General features: G+C 42.6%; 1 protein-coding gene across 1 annotated transcript in view; it reads right to left on the bottom strand.

Moving 5' to 3' along the window:
- SLC19A2 (solute carrier family 19 member 2) overlaps nucleotides 1-24,121 on the bottom strand; it is a 60,171-nt gene that overhangs the window by 1,943 nt on the left and 34,107 nt on the right. Inside the window, exon 5 of the mRNA XM_029603433.1 lies at nucleotides 21,294-21,435. Within this exon, the coding sequence (XP_029459293.1) occupies nucleotides 21,294-21,435 (142 nt within the window). The remainder of the gene's footprint in view (nucleotides 1-21,293; nucleotides 21,436-24,121) is intronic.

Genomic DNA, 24,121 nt, shown 5'->3' with positions numbered 1-24,121 from the left:
CCGTGTCTGTGCACGATGCTGCCACTGAGAGGCAGTTCTGTGCATACGTTAGTCTCTCTGTAAAGCCATGGTTTCTTACACACTGTGCCTTCATTGACTCCTTTCTGTATCCTTATACTCTCATGACACTTTTCTTCAGGATTCTCTCTTCATATTCTTGTTTGGAATAAAATATACCCCATCTTCTGTCTTGGCTAGCAATTTTATGAACAAAATCTCACCTGAATTCAGGTCATATCCTGGGTTTTGTAAGGATGCTCCTACCTCATCTTCCGCAGCTACTCATAACATACTAATGCTTTTCAAGCAGCTCTTGTAATAAGGCAAATGTGCTCTGATGAGGAGTAACTGAGCACTTTGGGGCGGATTTTAAAAGGCGCGCGAATAGCCTACTTTTGTTTGCGCTCCAGGCGCAAACAAAAGTACGCTGGATTTTAGTAGATAGGCGCGGAGCCGCGCGTATCTGCTAAAAACCTGGATCGGCGCACGCAAGGCTATGGATTTTGTATAGCCGGCGCGCGCCGAGCCGCGCAGCCTACCCCCGTTCCCTCCAAGGCCGCTCCGAAATCGGAGCGGCCTTGGAGGGAACTTTCCTTCCCCCCCTTACCTTTGTCGGGGGATTTACGCCTCCCAGAGGGAGGCGTAAATCCCCGCGCGCCAGCGGGCCTCCTGCGCGCCGGGCCGCGACCTGGGGGCGGGTACGGAGGGCGCGGCCACGCCCCGGACCGCCCCGGGCCGTCGCCACGCCCCGTACCCGCCCCCAAAACGCTGCGACGACCGGGCCCGCCCCCGACACGCCCCCCTCGGAGAACCCCGGAACTTGCGCGCGCCGGGAGGCCTATGTAAAATAGGCTTCCCGGCGCGCAGGGCCCTGCTCGCGTAAATCCGCCCGGTTTTGGGCGGATTTACGCGAGCAGGGCTCTGAAAATCCGCCCCTTTATGTTTACACTCATAAAACTAAGTGATTCATCAAGAATAAAAGCTGAAAACAAACATGTAGGAATCTTCGTTTTCTTTTTCCTGCTGATTACGTGTATTTTTTTTCCTTTTTGCTAGTGCTCTTGCTTTCAGTGCAAGTATTCACTTTCCTTGGATTAAGAGTATTCTTTCAGAGGCGGGGGGCCTAATTTAGATTCCATTCATTCCCATCTCTATGGTAGCTCAAGCTATGTGAATACAACAAAAGATTAAATATAAGCTTAATGAGGAAATAAGTAAGACCTTCCGGGATCCTTTTAATGGGATGGTGCCAGATTCAGGTAACAAGAGTACCATGGCACTCCCTGTTGTGATCACAATAGGCCCCCCGGATCGATTCACATCCCCAGAAGCTATGGACTCCTTTAACAGCACTGCTTAAGGCAATTCTTTGTTACTAAATTCAAATATGGTCATCACTACATAGTAACTACTACTACTACTGCTCATGACATCTCTTGAAAGAGGCCCAAGTCCTCATGCATTTTTACTGTAGTGCATACCGCATTGGAAACGGAAGCTGCTGCTCCTCCAATAGAAAATAAAGTGGAGATCTGTAAAAGAAGCAGCCACCCAATGCAACTGAAAACCTTTTAACATTATCAAAGCACATAAAAGAAAGCTCCTGATAGTTCCTCTGAATGACTGAGTCTCCTAATTTGGGATCTCCTTTTGAAGGCAACACTATTAAATGCCTTCCAGATCTTCAGCTGGTAGAAATACAAACCAGATAGTCTGCGCAATTATGGAAGAAAATAAAGACTAATAAGTGTTGTCAAAAATTTTGGAGGGGTGGGATATAATTTTTATTAAATAAAATTTGGGGACAAATGACTTCACTAGAAACAGTATCCAAGCAGTACAGATAGATTTCCAGTGTCTGGGGAAGGAGATTAAACTCATGGTAAGGAATATTGCCTTCTCTGAAATATTTATTACCTGTTCATGGAAAGAGAAAGGCCAGACAGAAAATTCAAAATATGGCTCAAGACATGGTGTAAAAGTGGGATTTTAATACATTGGAGTCTGGGGTTGTGTACGGAGCAGTAAAAGACTGTACCACAAGGATGGCCTACATTTGACAGTGGCAGGACAGAAAATCCTAAGCAAGAAATTCCAGTCATACATCATTAGGCATTTAAACTCCAGGATGGGAGTGGCAGAAGGTTGCCAATGATATTGGAATGCCACCCCCAAGCAATACAGAAAGGAAGAATAATAATAAAGTCAATCAGATCAACATTCCATGCTTAAGCAAAATAGCAGAAAAGGTGACTGAGGATCAGCAAACCAAGGGAGGAAAGCTGAAAAGTTAAGACCACAAATGCTTGCAGCCTTGGCATCAGATCTGCATGTCCTAATGGTGGAAGCAAATTTGGACAGTGTTGCCATTACGGAGACATGGTTCATGGCTGTCCTGGGCTTTAACTTGTAAAAGGAAGGACGGAGGGCAGAAAAGGGGGAGGAGTAGCATTTTATATCAAAAACCATATCATTGCAACCGAAATGTAAGGATGTGGGGTAGGGAAAAGCGTTATGGGCTATCCTAAAACTAGACACTGGTGGTCCGACAAACCTCCAACCCAAACTGAAGATGTGGTGAAAGACATCCAAAAGATGGGAATAGCATTGCTCGTTGGAAATTTTAATCTGCTGGATGTGGATTGGTGTTATCCTTTTTGCAGAATCTACAAGTAGACAGAATGGATGCCCTTCAAGGTGCTCTGATCAAACAAATGGTAATGGAACCCACGAGGGAGGGTGTGATCCTCAATCTAGAGCTCACTAACGGGGATAATGTCTTGATGTTCAGGTAGGAGCTCACCTGAGCACCAGTGATCAGATGATATGGTTTGATATTGCGAATAGGATACAGAGAAGTCATACAAAGAATCGTGCTTTGAATTTCAAAAATATGGACATACCTGGAGGAAGAATAAGACTGGGAGAAAAAGGGTGAAGTGGAACAACAGTGGACCAAATTAAAAAGAAGCTATTACAAGGGCAACAAATCTATATTTTAGAAAAAGAAACAAAAGTTCAAGGAAAAAGAAACTGCCTTGGTTCTCAAAGGAGGTGGCCGAAAAAAAAAAAAAAAAAAAAGGCAAAAAACAGCATTCAGGAAGAATGAAAAAAAGATTACCTGGTGAAATTGAGGGAGACAAAGAAAAATCAGGAAAGCAAAAGGTCAAGTAGAAGAAAAGGATTGCCAAAGAGGTCAAGCGAGATGAAAACACATTTTTCAGATATATCAGAGAGAAGGAAGGCCTGAAGTGGTATAGTGAAATTCAAATGTGACAAGGAGCAACGTGCAGCTCGCTGTTCACTAAAGACGACCCTGGAGAAGGACCGTTGCTGGTTGACAAGACCGTAGATGGGAATGGGATAGACAACTCCTTTTAAGAAGAGAATGTACAGGAAGAACTAGGAAAAACTGGCCCTGGGACTGGACATGGTACATCCCAGGATACTACGGAACTCAAGAGATGTCCTAGCAGGTCTGCTGAAAGACCTGTTCAACAGATCCCTGGAAATGGGAGTGGTGATGCAAAATTGGAGAAGAGTGGTTGTGGTCCTGCTTCACAACAGTGGTAGCAGAGAAGAGACTGGAAACTACAAGGCCAGTTAGCCTTACCTCTGTGGTGGGAAAGTTAATGGAGGCTCTGCTGAAAGACAGGCGAGTGAACTATCCAGTAAGCTGCTGGACCCAAGGCAGCATGGACTCACCAGGGAACGTCCTCTCAGACAAATCGGATTTTATTTTTTTGGATTGGGTACCTATAGAATTGAATTGAGGAAGAGTGCTTGATATAATTTACTTGGATTTCAGCAAAGCTTTTGATATGGTCTCACATAGGAGGCTTATGAATAAAATGAGAAGCTTAAGAGTGGGCGCCAGCACGGTGGAGTAGATTACAAACTGGTTAACTGACAGGGGACAGCATGTAATGGTAAATGGAACCTACTCTGAAAAGAGAATGTATTAAATGAAGTGCTACAAGGATCAGTTTTGGGACTGGCTCAGTTTAATATTTTTGTTAAAGATATTGAGGCAAGAATAGAAGGTAAAGTTTGTCTATTTGCGGATGATACTAAGATCTGCAACAAAGTGGACACACCTGAAGGAGTAGAGAATGAAAAGTGATTTAAGAAAGGTTGAAAATTGGTCGAAGATTTGGCAGTTGGGATTCAATGCCAAGAAGTGGAGTCATGCATCTGAGATGCGGTAATCCAGAAGAACTGTACCTGATGGGGATGAAAAACTGATCTGCACGACCAAGAGAGGGATCTTGGGCTTAATAATGTTTGGCGATCTGAAGATGGCAAAGCAATGTGACAAGGCGATAGCTAAAACCAGAAGAATGCTGGGCTGCATAGAGAGAGGAATAACCAGTAAGAAAGAAAGAGGTGATAATGCCCTCATACAGGTCCTTGGTGAGGCCTCACCTGGAGTGTTCAGTACTGGAGACCGTATCTCAAAGGATAGATACAGAATGGAGGAGGTCCAGAGAAGGGAGACCAAAATCGTGTGGGGTCAGTATTGAAGACTTATGAGGAGAGGCTGAAGGATCTAAATATGTATACTCTGGAAGAGAGGAGATGCAGGAGAGATATGATATAGATTTCAGATACCTGTAACATTCTGATGCACAAACTTCAAACCTTTTCCGTTGGAAAGAAGTCAGCAGAACTAGGGGTTACGAAATTAAACTCCGGGGGGGGGGGGGGGGGGGGGGGAGGGGGGGGAGAGAGAACGACTCAGAACCAACATCAGGAAATATTTTTTCACGAAGAGGGTAGTGGATGCCTGAATGTCCTTTTGGAGGAGGAGGTGAAGACAAAAGCAGTCAAAAAGTTTACAAGGGCATGGGATAAACACTGTAGATCCCTAAAGGCTAGAGGATGGAAATGAAGAAAAGGGTGCATGGGAGTAACTTGCTGGTGCGGCGGTTACAACCACAACCAATAAGCCTTGATGCAACTGCAACGTTCCTCTCCGTTTCAACGGCAGGGTAAAAGGGGAGCTGGATTCAGACAACAACCAACAAGGGCCTAGACTTATGGTCTAAGGCAGTGGTTCTCAACCTTTTTCCCCATTGTGTCATACCTGACAGACAACGCTCACGTGACACACACTGTTCATTACAATTCACGGACGGGAAAAAAAACCAAACAAACCCACAAATAAAAGGCCCAGTATTGATTTTAAGAATGACACAAGGAAAAGATAAGTACTCTTCTGAACAGAAATTGCATAAGTAGTAAACATCCCATACCAAAACAGCATCAATTTTCAGCGCTCAAACAGTAACCACTTTACCTAAGAAAAGGCAACACTGATGGTGCCTTAAGACACCAATACACCTATTAGGAAAACGGACCAAGCCAGGCGGCTATAGAGCCCTACACAGAAGCTACACGCCAGCAGAAAACCTCACCTCAGTCACACGTGCTGACCCTCACCTAACAAAGAATAAAGAGACCAAAACACAGAACTAGAAGCATGCAGACAAAACTGAATTGGAAACTGCAACAAGCCAGAGACTCTGAATGCAGTGCAACAAAAGAAAAAGAAGAATCACCAGTCCTCATAAAACAAAATTAAAAAAATATAAAATCAATAGCAGTAAAACCCATACTAACAAAAAAGGACAGATTTCAAAACAGCTAATGAATGGAATATCCAATAACTAGAAGCTCGTATAAAAAATTTCCAGACAACAATAAAATATTTCAAAACAGCAGACAGACCAAATCATTAAAAATGAGATAAAAATGCTTTGCTCTGCATACCTGGGAATGTTTGATATCCAGGTGCCCTGAGATTGTTTTGAATTAGCAGGAGGAAGAACGGTTTGCTTACAACTTTCTCCTCTCTCTCTCACACTGACTTTCAATCACTCACACAATTATTTAGGCTCTTAATTACACATTTACACACACGCTGTCTTTTCACATTTACACACATAACAGGCTTTCAGTCACACACACATATACATACCGTTTCTGACACACATGCTCTCTCACACACAAAGGCTCTCACTTATACATACAAGTTCTCAATCATACATTTACATTCATGCTATCTTTCATACACAAAGGATCTCAATCACACACACATACAGGCTCTCAATCATTTACTTTCATACATACTGTCTCACACACAGACATACACAGGATCTCAAATACATATGCTTGCTCACTCACACTAAACTAATGGCATGATCAGCCTCCTCCACTTCCAGCCCTTGCAGCCTTAAGAAAAGGAGTCCCATCGGCCGTGGAGGCCGACGTTGCTCCTCGCCTCACTGCCCGCACTAGCATGGTCTCTTCTTCCCACGTTCATGGCTGCTGCATACCACATCCTCTTCTGGGCCGCGGGGGGATGGGGGGGCAGGAAGAAGAGATCGCGCTGGCGACACTGACTCCAGCTCTCCTGCCACGGTCCGCCCAGGCTATCAGCATTTTAAGCCCAAGCGGAGGATGAGTTCCTATTTCGCTGGGGCAAGGGGAGCAGCTGAGCCAGCGGGGGACTGGGAAGTGTGGCAACACACCTGCATGTGCTTGGCAACACTGGTGTGTTGCGACACACCGGTTGAGAACCACTGGTCTAAGGAACTAACCATGGTGGTAACCTGCACAGAGCAGCAGTTACTGCCCTTAGCAGAAGGCATGGGATTACTACCCTTAACCAATCAGCCTTGATGCTTTTGACGCAACTGGAACATTGCTCTCTGCTTTGATGGTAATGTGCGTGGGAGGGGAGGGTATAAGAGGAAATGGATTCAGACGACAATCTACACGGGCCTTGACTTTTACGGTCTGGGGTATGGATATCCAGATATAAGGGAAAAAAAAAAAAAAAGCCCAGGACTGCTTCTAAGGCCAAGTCCATAAGCAAAGCATGTCAAAGCAGCACTGTCAATTTTCAAGAAGGCTCCTCACCCAGTAAAAGTGTTGCTAGCAGTACATTTTTATGGGTTATCATTTGGCAGATACTACCTTAAGAGGTTTGCTGGGCAGACTGGACGGACCATTTGAACCTTTTCTGCCATCTTTTCTATGTTACCATGTTTAAGTAGCAATGTCCATAACACAATGTTTTTAAAACAGTAAACTAAACAAATACAACCTAAAAAAAATGAAGCCCCTTGCAGCAGATTGCAGGGCTTAATTACAATCAGGCCCATACAGTAAACTGCGGAGCGCCCGCTCTCCCAACGTGCACCCAGGCACTTCTCCTGGGCGAGCGATGCAGTATTTAAATTAGGGCCCGCTTTGGCAGGAGTTAATTCCTGAAAGTAAAATGTGCGGCTTGGCTGCACATTTCGCTTTCTGTATTGTGGGTGAATACCTAATAGGCTCAACATGCATTTGCATGTGATGAGCGCTATTAGTTTCGGTGGGGGTGGCCGCGCGTTTTCCACGCGCCATTACCCCTTACTGTATAAGGGGTAAAAATAGCGCGTCAAAAACACGAGGCCAAACGGGGGCTAAAGGTGCACTCAGCTGAGCTCACCATTCTGTATTGGCCTGAAAATGATTAACTTCAAGGGTAAGGGTAAGAATAATTGTGTGTACTGAAAGTACAATCACAAATGGGAGATTTTCTCTAAGTAGTATCACAGATGTCTAGCACATCCTATAAAGGGTAGAGATAAACTGATGGGGGACTGGATGACGGGCTCTAGCTGCTTTGCTTTTTCAGTACTCAGCTGGAGAGTGGAGTTTTGTAAGCAGCAAAGTTTCCTGTCTGTTAACATTGCAAAACTAGTCGGAGGGAGCATTTGATGTAGAGGTCTTTGTAGAATTCTCTACACACCATAAACTTGGTCAGCTTTAAAGTTCTTTACTTGCTGAATTCTGTCCCCTACCTTTAAAAGTATTCAAAGGTATTCTCCTGGATATGAGAAGGGGGTTTTTGTTTGTTTGTTTTTTTTAATCAGTTAAGCATTTTCTAAAACGTTAAAGGCCTTCAGGTCACCAAATACATTTGAGATGGATTGTTTTGGGTGTAGCAGATCTTGTAATCTCCGATAGTAACTTTCAAATCTCTGCGCAGGCATCCACGTGCGCACGGTTGCCGGCGCGCACACTTGGACGTGCTGATTTTATAACATGCGCGCATGGGTTATAAAATCTGCTACCCACGCGCACAGTTCTATATTGGTGGGCGCGAATGCCCTCGTGTGTGTAAGGGGGGGGGGGATGGGATTTCAGTAGATGCGCACAACGCAATAAGGTTTTCCCCAGTTCTCTCCCAGTCCGCTCCAGTAAAGGAGCAAATTTCCTAAACCCCCTACTTAACCTGCCTCCCCCTTTTACCCTTCTAGCTCCAACCCCTACAATCCCACTAACTACCCTAGAATTTTTTGTTTTTAGACTTACCCGTGGTACGCAGCAGCAGATTACGTGGGCTGGTCAGATCCTGGCGTGCGCTTCAGCAGGACTGTGTCTAATGGCGCTGTCCTGGCCTGCCCCTCCTCCCAGGCCCCACCTCTTTTTCAAAACACTCCTTCACAATGCACGTACTGGGAGATCTGCGCCTGCCTGTGGGCCTCTGAAAATCCGCACGGCCTAGCCAGGCGCAGATCTCCCCTTTTCGCCATGCATAGGGCTTTGAAAATTAGCCCTTAAGTGTACTGCATATTTAAAATAAAGGAATCAAACATGAAACAAACAGTTCAGTCTCTTGAGGTCTGGGAGTTCTTTTTTTTGGCACAACTTATGGGGGATGGTTTCTCAATTAATTCTAATTAACTGGACTGCAGCTGTGCTGAATCTGTCAGAACCCCAATATAAGGATCACACCAATTAATGAGAAGCAGGAATTCAAACAGATAGAAGATTGGATTGAGGGAAGGAGATCTTTTAAACCAAGGATACACCTTCTATTGCAAAAGAAGAGGACAAACATTAAGACAAGAGACTTAGATAGGCCAAAAAACAAGGACGGCAATCTGAGTATCTAGCTAGCAAAGTTATCTACTCTTAATAGGTGTTCTCTGAAGTCAGCAGTTCAAATATACACATGGATTATGTCATTGTCAGATGTTTCTAGAGCTTTCCAGTAAAATCTTCAAGACCTCTTCAGGCATATGTGCCAGTACCTGTGGGTTTACAGCACACCTCAGTTCTGTAATTAAGCTAATAAATCTCCTCCAGAATGGGGGGAGGGAAGGTGGGTTTGTATGACTAGTGAACTATTTATACAGCCACAGGCTGTAAACCAAGGAAACTAGGGTTCAAATCCCACTGCCACTCCTTGTGACCTTGCACAAGTTACTTAACCCTATGTTGCCTCAAGTACAGACTAAGATTTGTAAGCTCTCTGGGGATAGGAAACACCTACCAGTACTTGAATGTAATCTGTTTTGAAGTGCAGACAAGCAGAATATAAATCAAATAACTAAACAAAAATCAATCTTGCCAACAGGGCAGCAAAACTTTCTGGAGGGTTAGAACTCCTTTTTTTTTTTACTCAGTTTTCTTCTGCTCTTTTGGGTCTCTAAATCGTTCAGAACCAATGCTGGGATCCTGGCACCATGAGCCTCCATGCACAACTACCTGGGGATTTACCCCTATTTTACATTCCTCTCCACAATGTTACCTAATCCGGTCACTGCATTCAGCCCTCAGCCAAGGACCCTGCAACCATGGGCATTGCATCTGGCCACCAGGTATCACCCCTGAATGAAGATCATGACTTGCCTCTCCTCCCCACCATGGACCTCTGCAGTACCCCCAGCCCTGGATAACTCAGTGGGGAAATCTTTACTTGGGAATTGAATTGGAAATCTTCTGCAGAGCAGTGCTGTCCGCTGCCTCTGAGCCACTAGGCTAGTCCGTAAGTCATAAAAATGGGCCCTATGGGGAAGCTGCATTTAGGCTCTAATCCTCTTAAAGAGTCTGAGGCATGCATTGTCCAAACCTAGTGTCACAAGAAGTTTGTAAAACATAGCGCGAGGTGAACGTGTGGAACGAGTTCAATGTTGCAGCACTGCCACTCTAAATAGAGGTTAACTTTAGATTGGCCACAGACACATCCATGGTCCTAACATTGTGGGCAATGACATGCCCTTCCAAGGCCAAACCTGCTTGGGCATAAGTAAAGACTATCTGCTACCCAGTAAAACAAGGCTCTCTGACTCAGCAACTCCATGTTTGTTGAGGCAACAGAAGTATACAGGATGGGTGAATTTTCTAATATTTAGTCCTCTCCAGACAGAGGGCAACAACGCTCTTACAGCCCAAGGTCTGCAAGGCTTGTTCAGCTTTACTGGCATGCAGATTAAGGTAGAAGTCCAACTCTTATCTTAGGCAGAAACTTGGGCTGCACGTACAGCACTACCTTGTTGTGATGAAACACCGTATAAAGTTGAATAAGTTATTAGGATTTGAAGCTCCCCAGTTCCGCAGGATGAAGATACTGCCACACAAGCAGGCCAGGTGCTTTAGTCCACAAAAGTTCAGAGACTCAAAGGGAACTTTCATCAGCTCTGTTAATTCCATGTTGAGATCCCATTACACAGAAGACTGCTTGATGGAGGCTTCAAATGAAGCAGGCATAACATGAATATTACAACTGTAGGTTATACAGAAGACCGGCACATTCCACCATTATGCAGACTTGTATGAACCCTAACAAAGTTGGTCTTAAGTCCAGACAGGTATTCAGGCAGTTTTCATTTGGGACAGGAAAAGGAATCTATAGCCTTGACCTCATACCAGAGAAACTACCTCCATTTGCAGTCATATGATCTTCTAATGGATTCCTTCTTAAAAGGAAAAAAGTACTTGAGACATAAAGTGGAAAAGACTAAAGAAGCACATTACCTCGCTCTCAGTATCTAAGCCACGAGGGCAAGGAGACCGAGGTGAAGCAATTCCTCAGTTCTGCAATACTAAAGACTTGGCTATTTAAACAAGCCTTTCCCGAAACTAATATCCAAGGAGAGATCCTACAGCAATCAAGCACTCCAGAGTCTATTATCCATTGAGAGACCTTACTGCACAATGTAAATAATCTACCTCTGTAAAGATTTATATTTATCCTTGTCTATTCCTGTCTTCTTCCTCCCCCCAGTTTCAACAACCTTTGTTAAATTGTAACTTTTTACTTCCTCTGCACTGGTTAAAAAGAACAAAGTTATTGCACCCCCCTGTTATTTGTAAACCGGCATGATATGATTGTATCATGAATGCCGGTATAGAAAAGCTTTAAATAAAGCTGGAAAAAGTCTATTTATTTTATTTAAAGATATTTATCTATCACCAATGTACATGAAAACCAGATGTAGAACACAAACAAAAAAAAATTGATAAAAACATGATCGAGAACTAAAATTAGACAGCCAAAATTCTCCAGATATTTTTTTTTTTTAAACAGGAGTACTCATTCATGTGAAGTTGATATGCATCATAATTAATTGGAAAATGCTTGCTTGTAAAGCCAAGTTTAGGGATTTTTTTAATTAATTAATTCATTTGTATCAGATGTGAGTCTGAGCTGCTCTGACATGGAACTCCATAGTAGTGGATCAGCCACCTATTACTTGCTCACTTACCTCACCAAGGTGGGCTTGGTGAATTCTGGTACAACAAACAAGCCTTTGTTTGCAGATCTTAAAGCACTTTGAGGATGTGGGACTGAGCGGTGATCCCCCAGGCCTGAAGACGTAAATGTAGCCCGACTCCAGCCTCTTAAGACACTATGGGGCCAATGCAATACCATGCGCAGAGGTTAGGATGCGGTTTAACACGCAATTGGATGTGTGTCCAAAACACAACGCCGATACAATATGGGGATTAGTGCGGCCAAATCACCAGGTAGCTAATAGCACTCATTACATGTAAATTCCGTGTAGATGAGGCTATCAGCTAATCCCGTGAGGCAAAAATATCCCCCGCATGGTCAATGCGCCCAACGCGGCAAATCTTATGCCAGCGCACAAGGGCACATTGAAAAAAAAGAGAAAAATCCTGCTGTCTGCAATTCCTCCTAATAGTATCAAAGCAATACTAAGTAGGAGGAATCAAATAAAGCAGATTTTTTTCTTCTTTAACTAAAAGGTTTTAACAAATATTTCTGGATGCCCAATAGATACACACAAGATACAATGGTCCAGCCGTGTATCCTGTGCATGTCTATGCCAGTAACAGGAGAAGACGGATGTTTGTAGATTGAGTGTCCGTTTTCCCAACCCACTTGACAGCCACCTCTGTGTGCCTGATGCAGAGGACCTGCTAGGGACGCACAAATTTTCCCTAGTGCCTCCTTTTTGAAGTGACCCCTAATTTAAATATTGGATCGTGCACCCAGGAGAGGTGGTTGGGTGGCATTAGGAAACAGGCGCTCAACAATGAGCGCCCATTTTCTGTGCTCATTCAGCTTCACAAACAATAGTAGACTGGCTTTCCATTCAAATGTACTACACAGTTACTCATAGTTCAGTACTGCTTCTCTTAGTACTCACATCTCAACTTTGGCACAGCTCAGTGTTTGGACAGTGTTACTCAACAGGAGCTGCCTTCCTCCTAGAGATCTGGGCCTGGTCTGACTATCTTCACCTGGATCCCAGTTCTTATTCCTTCCCTGATGGGTCCGGCCCATAGAGCTCTCTCTCAAGGGGAATTAAGGTGTACCAGGCATCCAGCCTGGTACCACACAGGTTTAAGAGGGAAAATAGGGGCACTACCTCACATACCCCCCCCTCCCCTCAGCTTGGACCCATCAATCGAAGCGTCTTCACTCCCCAGGATTCCATCTAGAGGAGTGCTTACATCCCCATCCCCACTTATCTGGCCTTCTGCCAGCTATGCTTGGGATTTAGGGTTATGCTCACCCCCATCTACCAGGATTACAACTAGACAGCATTACAGTCACAACCCCCCAATGCAGTGTGCACCCTGAGTCCTTCAATCAAGTCCTTTGTTGGCTCCAGGTTCAAATTCCACCCCAGTGAAACTTTCTGTGGGGCCTTCAGTAGTGGTTTCTCTGGTCGCTGGCTGTTCACAGCACCACTTACTGGGGTCTACGCAGAGCCACTTCTTAGCATTTCATCTCCTCTTGCTGGGGTCTTCATGCCCTCTCTCTAGGCTTCTCATGACATTTAGCTCCTGGCTTCCTGCAGTGTCTTAGGCACCCTACAGGGTCTTCCTCAGGACCTCCGCTAGCGCCCCCTTTATGACAGATTGGTGCTACAGCTCACAGGCCGCTCAATACTGTCTCCTCCTGAGCAGTCTGTCGCCCTCCCCAGGGCTCTCTAACGTCTCTCGCAGGGTTTTTCACAATCCCCTTCTCTGGGCTTCTCATGGGAGCAGTCTATGAACTCCCAGTAGTTTCTGAGCAACCTACAGGATCTTCCTCAGGATCACCTGTAGTGCCAATTGGCTGCTGGACCTCCACAGTGTTATCTGTGATGACATTCTCAAATCCCAGGCCATGTAAATTCTTTTCTAAACAGGACTCAATAATCCAGCCTGCTTCCAGCTTTTTTCCTGCTTTAGCTAGGGCAAGTTGCTGCTTAATAAAGCTCTTCTGTAATTTTCTCAGTGGAAGGGAGTGGGCAGTGGAGTGCCTCAGGGATCTGTATTGGGACCCTTACTTTTCAATATATTTATAAATGATCTGGAAAGAAATAAGATGAGTGAGGTAATCAAATTTGCAGATGATACAAAATTGTTCAGAGTAGTTAAATCACAAGCAGATTGTGATAAATTGCAGGAAGACCTTGTGAGACTGGAAAATTGGGCATCCAAATGACAGATGAAATTTAATGTGGATAAGTGCAAGGTGATGCATATAGGGAAAAATAACCCATGCTATAATTACACAATGTTGGGTTCCATATTAGGTGCTACCACCCAAGAAAGAGATCTAGGCGTCATAGTGGATAACACATGGACATAGTCTGTTCAGTGTGCTGCGGCAGTCAAGAAAGCAAACAGAATATTGGGAATTATTAGAAAGGGAATGGTGAATAAACGGAAAATGTTATAAGGCCTCTGTATCGCTCCATGGTGAGACCGCACCTTGAATACTGTGTACAATTCTGGTCGCCGCATCTCAAAAAGAGATATAATTGCGATGGAGAAGGTACAGAGAAGGGCAACCAAAATGATAAGGAGAATGGAACAGCTCCCCTATGAGGAAAGACTAGAGGTTAGGACTTTTAGCTTGGAGAAGAGGCGGCTGAGGGGGGATATGATAGAGGTGTTTAAAATCATGAGAGGTCTAGAACGGGTAGATGTGAATCGGTTATTTACTCTTTCCGATAATAGAAAGACTAGGGGGGCACTTCATGAAGTTAGCATGGGGCACATTTAAAACTAATTGGAGAAAGTTCTTCTTCACTCAACGCACAATTAAACTCTGGAATTTGTTGCCAGAGGATGTGGTTAGTGCAGTTAGTATAGCTGTGTTTAAAAAAGGATTGGATAAGTTCTTGGAGGAGAAGTCCATTCATTACCTGCTACTGACTTAGAAAATAGCCACTACTATTACTAGCAACAGTAACATAGCAGACTTAGTTTTCGGGTACTTGCCAGGTTCTTATGGCCTGGATTGGCCACTGTTGGAAACAGGATGCTGGGCTTGATGGACCCTTGGTCTTACCCAGTTTGGCATGTTCTTATGTGTTCACTAAAGACGACCCTAGAAAAAGACCATCTTTAGGTAACAAGATATTGGAGAGGGATGGAGTAGACAAAACTCCATTTATAAAAAAAGAGAGCGTATGGAAAGAGCTAGGAAAAAATGGACAAAGCCATGGGGCCTGATGAGGTTCATCCCAGGATACTGAGGGAGCTCAGATGTGCCAGTGGATCTGCTGCACGACCTGTTCAATAGATCCCTGGAAACGGGAGTGGTGCCAAGCGTTTAGAGAAGAGCAGCAGTGGTCCCGCTTCACAAGAGTGGGAACAGAGAGGAGGCTAGAAACTACAGGCTGGTTAGCCTCACCTTGGTGGAAGGAAAAGTAATGGAGACTGCTGAAGAAAAGGATAGTGAACTATCTACAATCCAGTGGGTTGCTCGATCTGAGACAATATGGATTCACCAGGGGAAGGTCCTGTTAGACAAATTTGATTAATTTTTTTGTTTGGGTGATTAAAGAATTGGATTGAGGAAGAGCCCTCTATGCGATTTATTTGGATTTCAGCAAAGCTTTTGATACAATCCCACATAGGAGGCTTGTGAATAAAATAAGAAGCTTGGGAGCGAATGCCAAAGTGGTAGCGTAGGATTACAAACGGGTTGACTGATAGAAGACAGCGTGTGATGGTAAATGGCACCTGCTCTGAAGAGAATGGTGTTAAACGGACAGCCGCAGGGATCGGTGTTCAAGCCGGTCCTGTTCAACATTTTTGTGAGCGACATTGCAGAAGGGAGAGAAGGTAAAGTTTGTCTTTCTGCAGATGATACGAAGATCTGCAACAGAGTGGACACGCTGGAAGGAGTAGAGAGAATAAGATGGGATTTAAGGAAGCTTGAACTGTGGTCGAAGAAATGGCAGCTGGGATTCAATGCTAAGAAGTGCAGTCATGTATCTGGGGTGTAGTAATCCAAAAGAGCTATTATGTAATGGTGGTGAAGGGCTGTTATGCATGGAGCAAGAGAAGGATCTTGGGTTGATATTGTCTAGTGATCTGAAGACTGTGAAGCAATGTGATAAGGCGATAGCTAAAGCCAGAAGAATGTTGGGATGCATAGAGAGGAATGACCAGTAAGAAAAAGGAGGTGATAATCCCCTTGTACAGGTTCTTGGTGAGGTCTCACCAGGAGTATTGTATTCAAATCTGGAGACCGTATCTCAAAAGGGACAGAGACATGATGGGGTGGTCCACAGAAGGGAGACAAAAATGGTGGAGGGTCTCCAACAAATGACTTATGAGGAGAGGTTGAAGGACCTAAATATATATACTCTGGAGCAGAGGTGGTGCATGGGAGATATGATACAGACCTTCAGATACCTGAAAGGTTTTAATTATGCACATTCAACCACCTGTTCCATTGGAAAGTAGTCAGTAGAACTAGGGGTCATGAAATGAAACTCCAGGGAGGACGAGGCAGAACCAACGTCAGGAAATATTTCTGCACGGAGAGGGTGGTGGGATGCCTGGCGTGCCCTTCCGGAGAAGGTGGTTAAGACAAAAAGCAGTGAAAGATTTCAAAGGGGCATGGGTTAAACACTGTGGACCCCTAAAAGCTAGAGGATGGAAATAAAGAAAAGAACGCATGGAAGTAGTTTGCTCATGTGGTGGTTACTACCCTTAACCAACAAGCCTTCATGTTGATGCAATTCACTATTGTTCTCTACTTTAACAGCAGGGGGGAAAAAAAGGAAAAGGGGAATTAGTTTCAGACAGCAAACAACAGGGACATGAATTCTACGGTCTGAAAAAAACAAATAAGCATGGAGGTAACTTGTTGATGCATCTATTACTATCCTTAACCAATAAGCCTTATACTTATGATGTAATTCCAACATTGCTCTCTGCTTCAACGGCAAGAGATAATGGGTAATTTGACTCAGCAACCACCAACAAGGGCCTTAACTTTAACGGTTTGGAAAAATAAGTATGGGGATAACTTGTATGGCACGGTAGTTGCCACCCTCCCCTGATAACTTTATGGGGGAGACATGTATGGAGTGGCTGGTGCTACCAAAAGCTTGCTGGGGAGACTGGATGGACAATTTGGACCTTTTCTGCCGTCATTTTTATGTTTCTTTGCATGTTTATGTATATCCCAAGGTTATATATGGAAGGGGATATGGAGAAAAAATGATTAGCAAACAAATTTAAATAACTCTTCCATGACAGATCAACGTATTAGGAAAATAAGTTGTTTGAGATGTTAAGTGAGGTGGTTATAGAATAGGTATTTATTTTTATATTCCACTTTTCAGCAATTCAAAGCGGATTACATTCAGGTACTGTGTGGTAGGCCTGACTGACAAACTGAAGAGTAGGTAATCACCTACCCCTCAAGGTCCTGAAAGAACTAAAAAGTGAAATTTCAGACCTGTTTCAATTAATTTGTAACCTAATCATTAAAATCATCCAATGTACCTGAAGACTGGAAGATGGCCAATGTAACCCCTATACTTAAAAAGGGATCCAGGGGTGATCCGGGAAACTACAGACTGGTGAGCTTGACTTTAGTGCCAGGAAAAATAGTGGGAAATATTAAAGAATAAAATCACAAAACATTTAGACAAGACATGGTTTAATGGGACACAGACAGCATGGATTTACCCAAGGGAACTCTTGCCTCACAAATCATCCTAGGAGACTTCAATCTTCACACAGCTGCAACCCCTATATCCCACTCATGCCAAACCCTCTTTGATGTTTTATCTGCTCTCAACTTCTCACTACATGTAACTGACCCAATACACAAAGCAGGCCACACGTTAGACCTTGTCTTCACTAAAGAAAAATTCTTTAATAACTGTTCTGTATCCTGCTCCCCAATCCCATGGTCCAATCACTACCTACTACACTGCCAGGCGGCACTCGACTCAAAAATCAAACCAAAAGATCCTAATATTAGCAGCTTCAAATATAGACCACCTTTTCCTTTAGAACAGTTGCAGCAAGAACTCGAACAACAATTAATAAACATTAACCTTACCAACATTAGTAGTGCCACCCATTCTTGGATTCAAATTGCAGAACAAATGGCAAATGTGATTAACCCTAAAAAAACTAAACATATATAGACAACTCAAGAAAAAAACACTCCAATCCTTGGTATAACAAAAAACAGAGAAACCAAAATAATCTTAAGAGGAAAAGAAAAAGCCTGGCGCAAAATGAAATGACCCTCAACTTTAAACAAACTACCGCACCTACTTAACATACTATAAAAACTTGATAAACAAAACCAAACAAGAATACTACAGCAAAAAAATACAAAACTTCTCCCACAATCCGAAGACACTATTCAACATAGTTAATAATCTCATTGCTGATAGGAACCCTGCAACCGCCTACACAAATAAAGATTTGTGCCAAGACCTAGCCAAAATTTTCAAAAATAAAATCAATAAATAACCGAAAACATAAAAAAAGCCCTCTCCAAAACTCAACTCTATGCAGGAATGACATAACCCCATGGCCCACCTTCGAATATGCCTCGACCTCAGAAATAGAAGGCATAAGAAAATTCCTAAACCCTGCCAACCATGATCTCGATACAAACCCTAAAAGAAATACCCCAAAATATCATTCCAGCGATCACAAACATCATAAATAAATCTTAAGGAGCATTACCCGACAGTCTAAAAATCAAACCCATTTAAAAAAAAAAAAAAAAAAAAAAAAGAACCTAGATCCTACAGAGCTTAATAATTATCGTCCTATCTCAAACCTTTCCCTGCTCACCAAGCTAACCGAAAAGCTAGTACTTAAACGAGTATTTAGAAAAAAAAACAATATACTATACCCAGCGCAACACGGTTTCCGAAAACACTTTAGCACAGAAACCCTGCTCCTCGCTCTATCATATACAATAATAAGAGGCTTCAATAACAGCCATCATTTCAACCTCATACTGCTAGATCTATCCACAGCTTTTGACACGGTCGACAATAAACATCTGATACACAGATTAGCGGAAATTGGCCTGGCCGGGAAACCATTTGACTGGTTCACATCCTCTCTATAACAGATCATTTCAAGTCAATATCAATAACTCCAAATCAGAGTCAATACCACTAGAAACCGGAGTCCCACAAGGATCAGCATTATCAGCCACATTATCTCCTCCCACTTTGTCAACTCCTCTCTAGTCTCGGCATCACATAATTTATTTATGCCGATCACATCCAACTTATACCAGTGACAGACACACTAGAGAATGCACTCAAACTCGCAACCTCATATTATAATGACAAAAAAAGCTCCTAAACCAAATGTCACTCTGTCTCAACATGGATAAGACAGAATGCATACTCCTTCAAAGAAAAACATCCACAACCAACATCATACAAACTGACAATACTATCATCAAACTAAGTGATAAAGTGAAAGGCATTTGACAAAGTTCCTCATGAGAGGCTTCTAGGAAAAGTAAAATGTCATGGGATAGGTGGCGATGTCCTTTTGTGTATTACAAGTTGGCTAAAAGACAGGAAACAGTAGGATTAAATGGACAATTTTCTCAGTGGAGGGGACTGGGCAATGGACTGTCTCAGGGATCTGTGCTTTGATATATTTATAAATGATCTGGAAAGGAATGCGATGAGTGAGGTAATCAAATTTGCAGATGATGCAAAATTATTCAGAGTAGTTAAATCACAAACAGATTGTGATAAATTGCAGGAAGATCTTGTGAAACTGGAAAATTGGGCATCCAAATGGCAGATGAAATTTAATGTGGATAAATGCAAGGTGATGCATAGAGGGAAAAATAACCCATGCTGTAGTTACACAATGTTAGGCTCCATATTAGGAGCTACCACCTAAGAAAGATCTAGGCGTCATAGTGGATAACACATTGAAATCGTCGGTACAGTGTGCTGCGGCAGTCAAAAAAGCAAACAGAATGTTTGGAATTAGAAAGGGAATGGTGAATAAAACTGAGAATGTCATAATGCGTCTGTATCGCTCCATGATGAGATTGCACCTTGAATACAGAGTGCATTTCTGGTCGCCGCATCTAAAAAAAGATATAATTGTGATGGAGACAGTACAGAGAAGGGCTACCAAAATGATAAGGGGAATGGAACAGCTCCCCTATGAGGAAAGGCTGAAGAGGTTAGGACTTTTCAGCTTGGAGAAGAGACGGCTGAGGGCGGATATGATAGAGATGTTTAAAATCATGAGAGGTCTAGAACAGTTAAATGTGAATCGGTTATTTATTCTTTCGGATAATAGAAGGACTAGGGGGCATTCCATGAAGTCAGCATGTAGCACATTTAAAACTAATCTGAGAAAGTTCTTTTTTTACTCAATGCACAATTAAACTCTGGAATTTGTTGCCAGGGTATGTAGTTAGTGCAGTTAATGTAGCTATGTTTAAAAAAGGATTGGATAAGATCTTGGAGAAGAAGTCCATTACCTGCTATTAAGTTGACTTAGAAAATAATATTGCTAGTAATAGCAGTGGCTAACATGGAATAGACAGTTTTTGGGTTCCTGCCAGGTTCTTATGGCCTGGATTGGCCACTGCTGGAAACAGGATGCTGGGCTTGATGGACCCTTGGTCCGACCCAATATGGCATGTTCTTATATTCACAGAAAAAACCCAAACAAAAACTGAGGCATGCTACACATACTCAGAGGTCTTGAAGATTTTCCTGGAAAGCTCTAGAAACATTCATCAGCACCACACAGTAATGATATTGTGCGAAACAACTATGAACTGCTTGGGTTCAGAGAAAACACTGCTTTAATTAGAAGCTTGAGACACAAACAAAATGATAGTCCGCTCCCTCTTATTCACCACATGCCATCATCTCTATATCTATAGTAATAACACTCAACTAATGGATGGAAGCAGAGGCAGCTTGGAGTATCTACTAGCTGGAGCACGGGAATCAGACATACAATCCATGATGCCTTTTCTCCCAGTGCACTAAATGCTGTTGAGTCACTAGGTCATGACAAAGAAGGGATGCTAACTCCATCTCCACACAAAAAAAAAAAAAGGTCAGAAACACTTACTCAGTCAAGCTCCACCCTCTTCCCAGTGATTTTTCTCTTCCATCTACTGTGGGCCATTTCTTTCATGAAGAAAGCCAGTCCTACGTCTGCCTGAGATAGCAGCAGCAGCAGCAAGCTGTGAAGGAGCATGTGCTAGGGACTGAAATAAATGTGCATTTCTCTTCCAGGTCCCACCTCCTGTACAGAAGCAGGAGGGGCTTGGCTGCTGCAGGGCCTGGGAGTGTGCTTTAAGGTCACTCCCAGCCTGAGCTCCTTCACAACCTGCTGCTTCTGTAGACGGAAGCGGGATTGGCCTGCTAAAGAGAGAAAGGTCGCTGGGAGAAGGAAGAGAGCAGCCCAAAGCTTAATGTTTTGATTTAGATGGCCCTTATGATGAGTTAACTTCAAAACTACAAGTGTTAGAGACTGTGGAAGGTAGAACAGGCAAGTAGGGGAGTTCTTCTATTAGTTAGATACTATGGCAGCGAGTGCAGATAACTGAAAGAGTTCTTTTGCTTAACATATCAAACAAACTACCAAAATCTTTTTTTTTTTTTTTTTTTTTTGCAAAACTATGAGTTATAAATATAGTAAGAAACTTGCAAATCTTGTGATTGATCTTACTAAAGTAAAATGAGATTAAAGACCACTGGAGATCTTACCTGTGTAAATATATCTAATCCAAGGCCACTTGAATCAACAACAATCAAAGTGATCAAAGTCTGTAACAGTAGTGCAATGAAAGTGTTGACGCCAAAAACAAGGGCATATCGTTCCATGCTCAGATTTGTAGCGATCTGGAATCTTTAGGAAGAGAAAAAAAAAAGAAACCTATGATACAATATCAACTTTTTTTTCCCTAATCAGATGGCAGCATGCTGAGAAATTACAATCCATATTCTGTAGTTCAATTTGCTGTGAAAGACTGAAGATAGCTACACTGCAGCTGCTGGAACTGTATTAACTATACAAGCTTTAGTGAATTACATAAACAATAACTTCTCTGTGCTTTGTAATTCAAAAGAGAGACTCTCCAGTAATGAATCATTTGTAATAGTGAGATTTTTGTAACACCTACATGACATAGCTCCATGACATACTGTCATACCTGATCATTGTTCTAAGTGTTTAGTTAATGAGCAGAAAAATCATGTTTCCTTACCATAAAACAGTATTTTCCATAGACAGCAGAATGAATTAGCCATACTAAATACCTGCCCACCTCCCTGGAAAGTCGATAAAGAAGCTAATTCCAGTTAGGTAATCAACCGAGGAAGCTTATGGGGCAATGCCCGCATGAGAATTCCAGTACATGCTTACTTAGCAGGATGAGATCATTCTGTGCCACAGGATGATGTCACCAACATGTCATGGCTAATTCAACCTGCTCATCAAACAGAAAATACAAATTAGAGAGGAATGTCAAGAACAGGCAGTAATAGACAATGCCTTCCCATTGTCAGCTCCTGAAAGAATCACGAGCTTTGCATTCCACTGTAGATTTTTCCCACCAGAGGGGCACTTTGAAAGTTCAGAAGCAAGTATATAAGACAATGTTGGAATGTAAAGACTGGCTACCAGTTTTGATGACTTATCTTATGAAAGCATGAGGAAGAAGAAAAAAAAAAAAAAAAAACATGAATAACTTGAAATCACAGACTTCTTAGAGATAATTAGTATTAGGGAGGAGGGAAGGTCTTACTGGTTGGAGCAGAGAGCTAGAAGTCAGGGTTCTTAGAATATCTGCCCTCCAATTAGTTCTATGCAGTCTTGAGCAACTTGCTTAACGTCCTCTCTCTCTGTTCTAATCCTTTGTGATCCTAGGCAAGTTAGCTTCTGTACCCAAGGTTTACTCAGGATGTAAACTAGATCACATTATGTTGTACATATGTAATCTTAAGCAGAAGGCAGAGAGTTCAGAAATTTAATTTATTACCACCTTCCACTCTCAGCAAGCCACAATCTGTCTCCACAAACAGCCAGAAATGGGAAAGGAGGGATCATGGTTTTTGCTATTATTGGAGATATATAAAAAGGCTTACATAAATCAATCATGAAGATAGGACAGAGGAGGATGGAAAAAAATGTTATACTCCAGCTGATATTCCACTCATAGGCCATTAAAAATCCACCAGAGTGGGTCCTGAGGTCTGACAGAAATACGCCACACCGCAGCCTGTCTCCTGGCTAGAACTAGTCAAAAGGGAGAGCACTGCGTCTAATAAAAGAGGGAGAAGAGGTTAGCCAAGCACTACTGGCAGTGAGGCCTGAAACTCATGAGGGTGCACAAAGGTTCAGCTCAAGCACAGTTCTCTTAGGGAACTGCGTGTGGTGGAGCGGGGGGAGGCGAGAGTAGAATAAGATGCAAAACAAACTGGGGATTCAGCCGGTAGGAGACTTTGGATCTCAAGCTCTCCCTGCCAAAGGTTGCCCCAGTTTTCCTCTATCATATTACCAGAATAGGACACTTTGACCTTGATCCCTACTGATGATGTCATCACAGGCTGACATGAAAATGCAGAAGGACTCAGAGAGTTGCCCCTTTGGGAACGAATGGTTTAGTTATCTGTTTTCTATTAGAGAGGAGGAAGTAGCTCAGAAGTTCTTGGGAGTCTGCTTCAGGGATTTTGATTCTGAATTTATTTAAGCTAGTTGTATATTTAGTATTTATTTGTTCTTACTAATTGCCAAGGCTCTAAGCGAGGTTAGGAGGTTTTAAATGATATGGGGTTCAGTAGCCCAAGCCTTTGTGAGAGCAGGGGTGATATGGATTTAAAATATTTATAGGCCGCACAATTCAGAAGTTCTCAGCGGCTTACAAGAAAACATATATAGTTACAATAAAACACAAAATACAACAAACCTACTAAAATTGTTACCTTGTTTAAACACAGAACCTCTATCACTGTCAGACTGCTATAGTAGAGAACATAACACTACGATAATCATGGTACTGTTCCAAACCAAATATTAGGAGCAGTCAATGTATATTAGGATTTTTTAAACTGATGTGATTGAATGTTTTATTATATTAAATTTAGTGTATGTATTTGATGTTTTATGCCTGATGTATTTTTGTAACATTTTTATTTATTTTATTTATTTTAGATTTTTATATACCGGTGTTCCTGTATGAAATACAAATCACATCGGTTTACATAGAAACATAAAATTACGCCAAGAGGCTGTACATATAACAAGGTTAAAGAACTTGGAAACAGGGTAAACTAGTTTCAGAAATTAACATTGAGAAAATTGTAAAGTCTCTTTGAGCATCCAAATCATAAAATAAGGCGTAACTGTCTAAGTCAAATGTGTTCTGCAGAGGGGATTGGAATCAATGTCAAGTAGTATAAAAGAACATGAAGATTGCGACGGTGAGAAAATCTTAAAAGCTGGAGGTGAAAAATATGCTCATAGTTCTGGAAAAGCTTGGCTAAAGAGCCAGGTTTTAATTTTCTTTTTGAAGGAGGCGTGGCAGATCTCTAGA

Source organism: Rhinatrema bivittatum, chromosome 5 (assembly GCF_901001135.1).
Source record: "Rhinatrema bivittatum chromosome 5, aRhiBiv1.1, whole genome shotgun sequence".
Taxonomy (NCBI): Eukaryota; Metazoa; Chordata; class Amphibia; order Gymnophiona; family Rhinatrematidae; genus Rhinatrema; species Rhinatrema bivittatum.
This window is presented reverse-complemented; position numbering and strand designations above follow the sequence as displayed.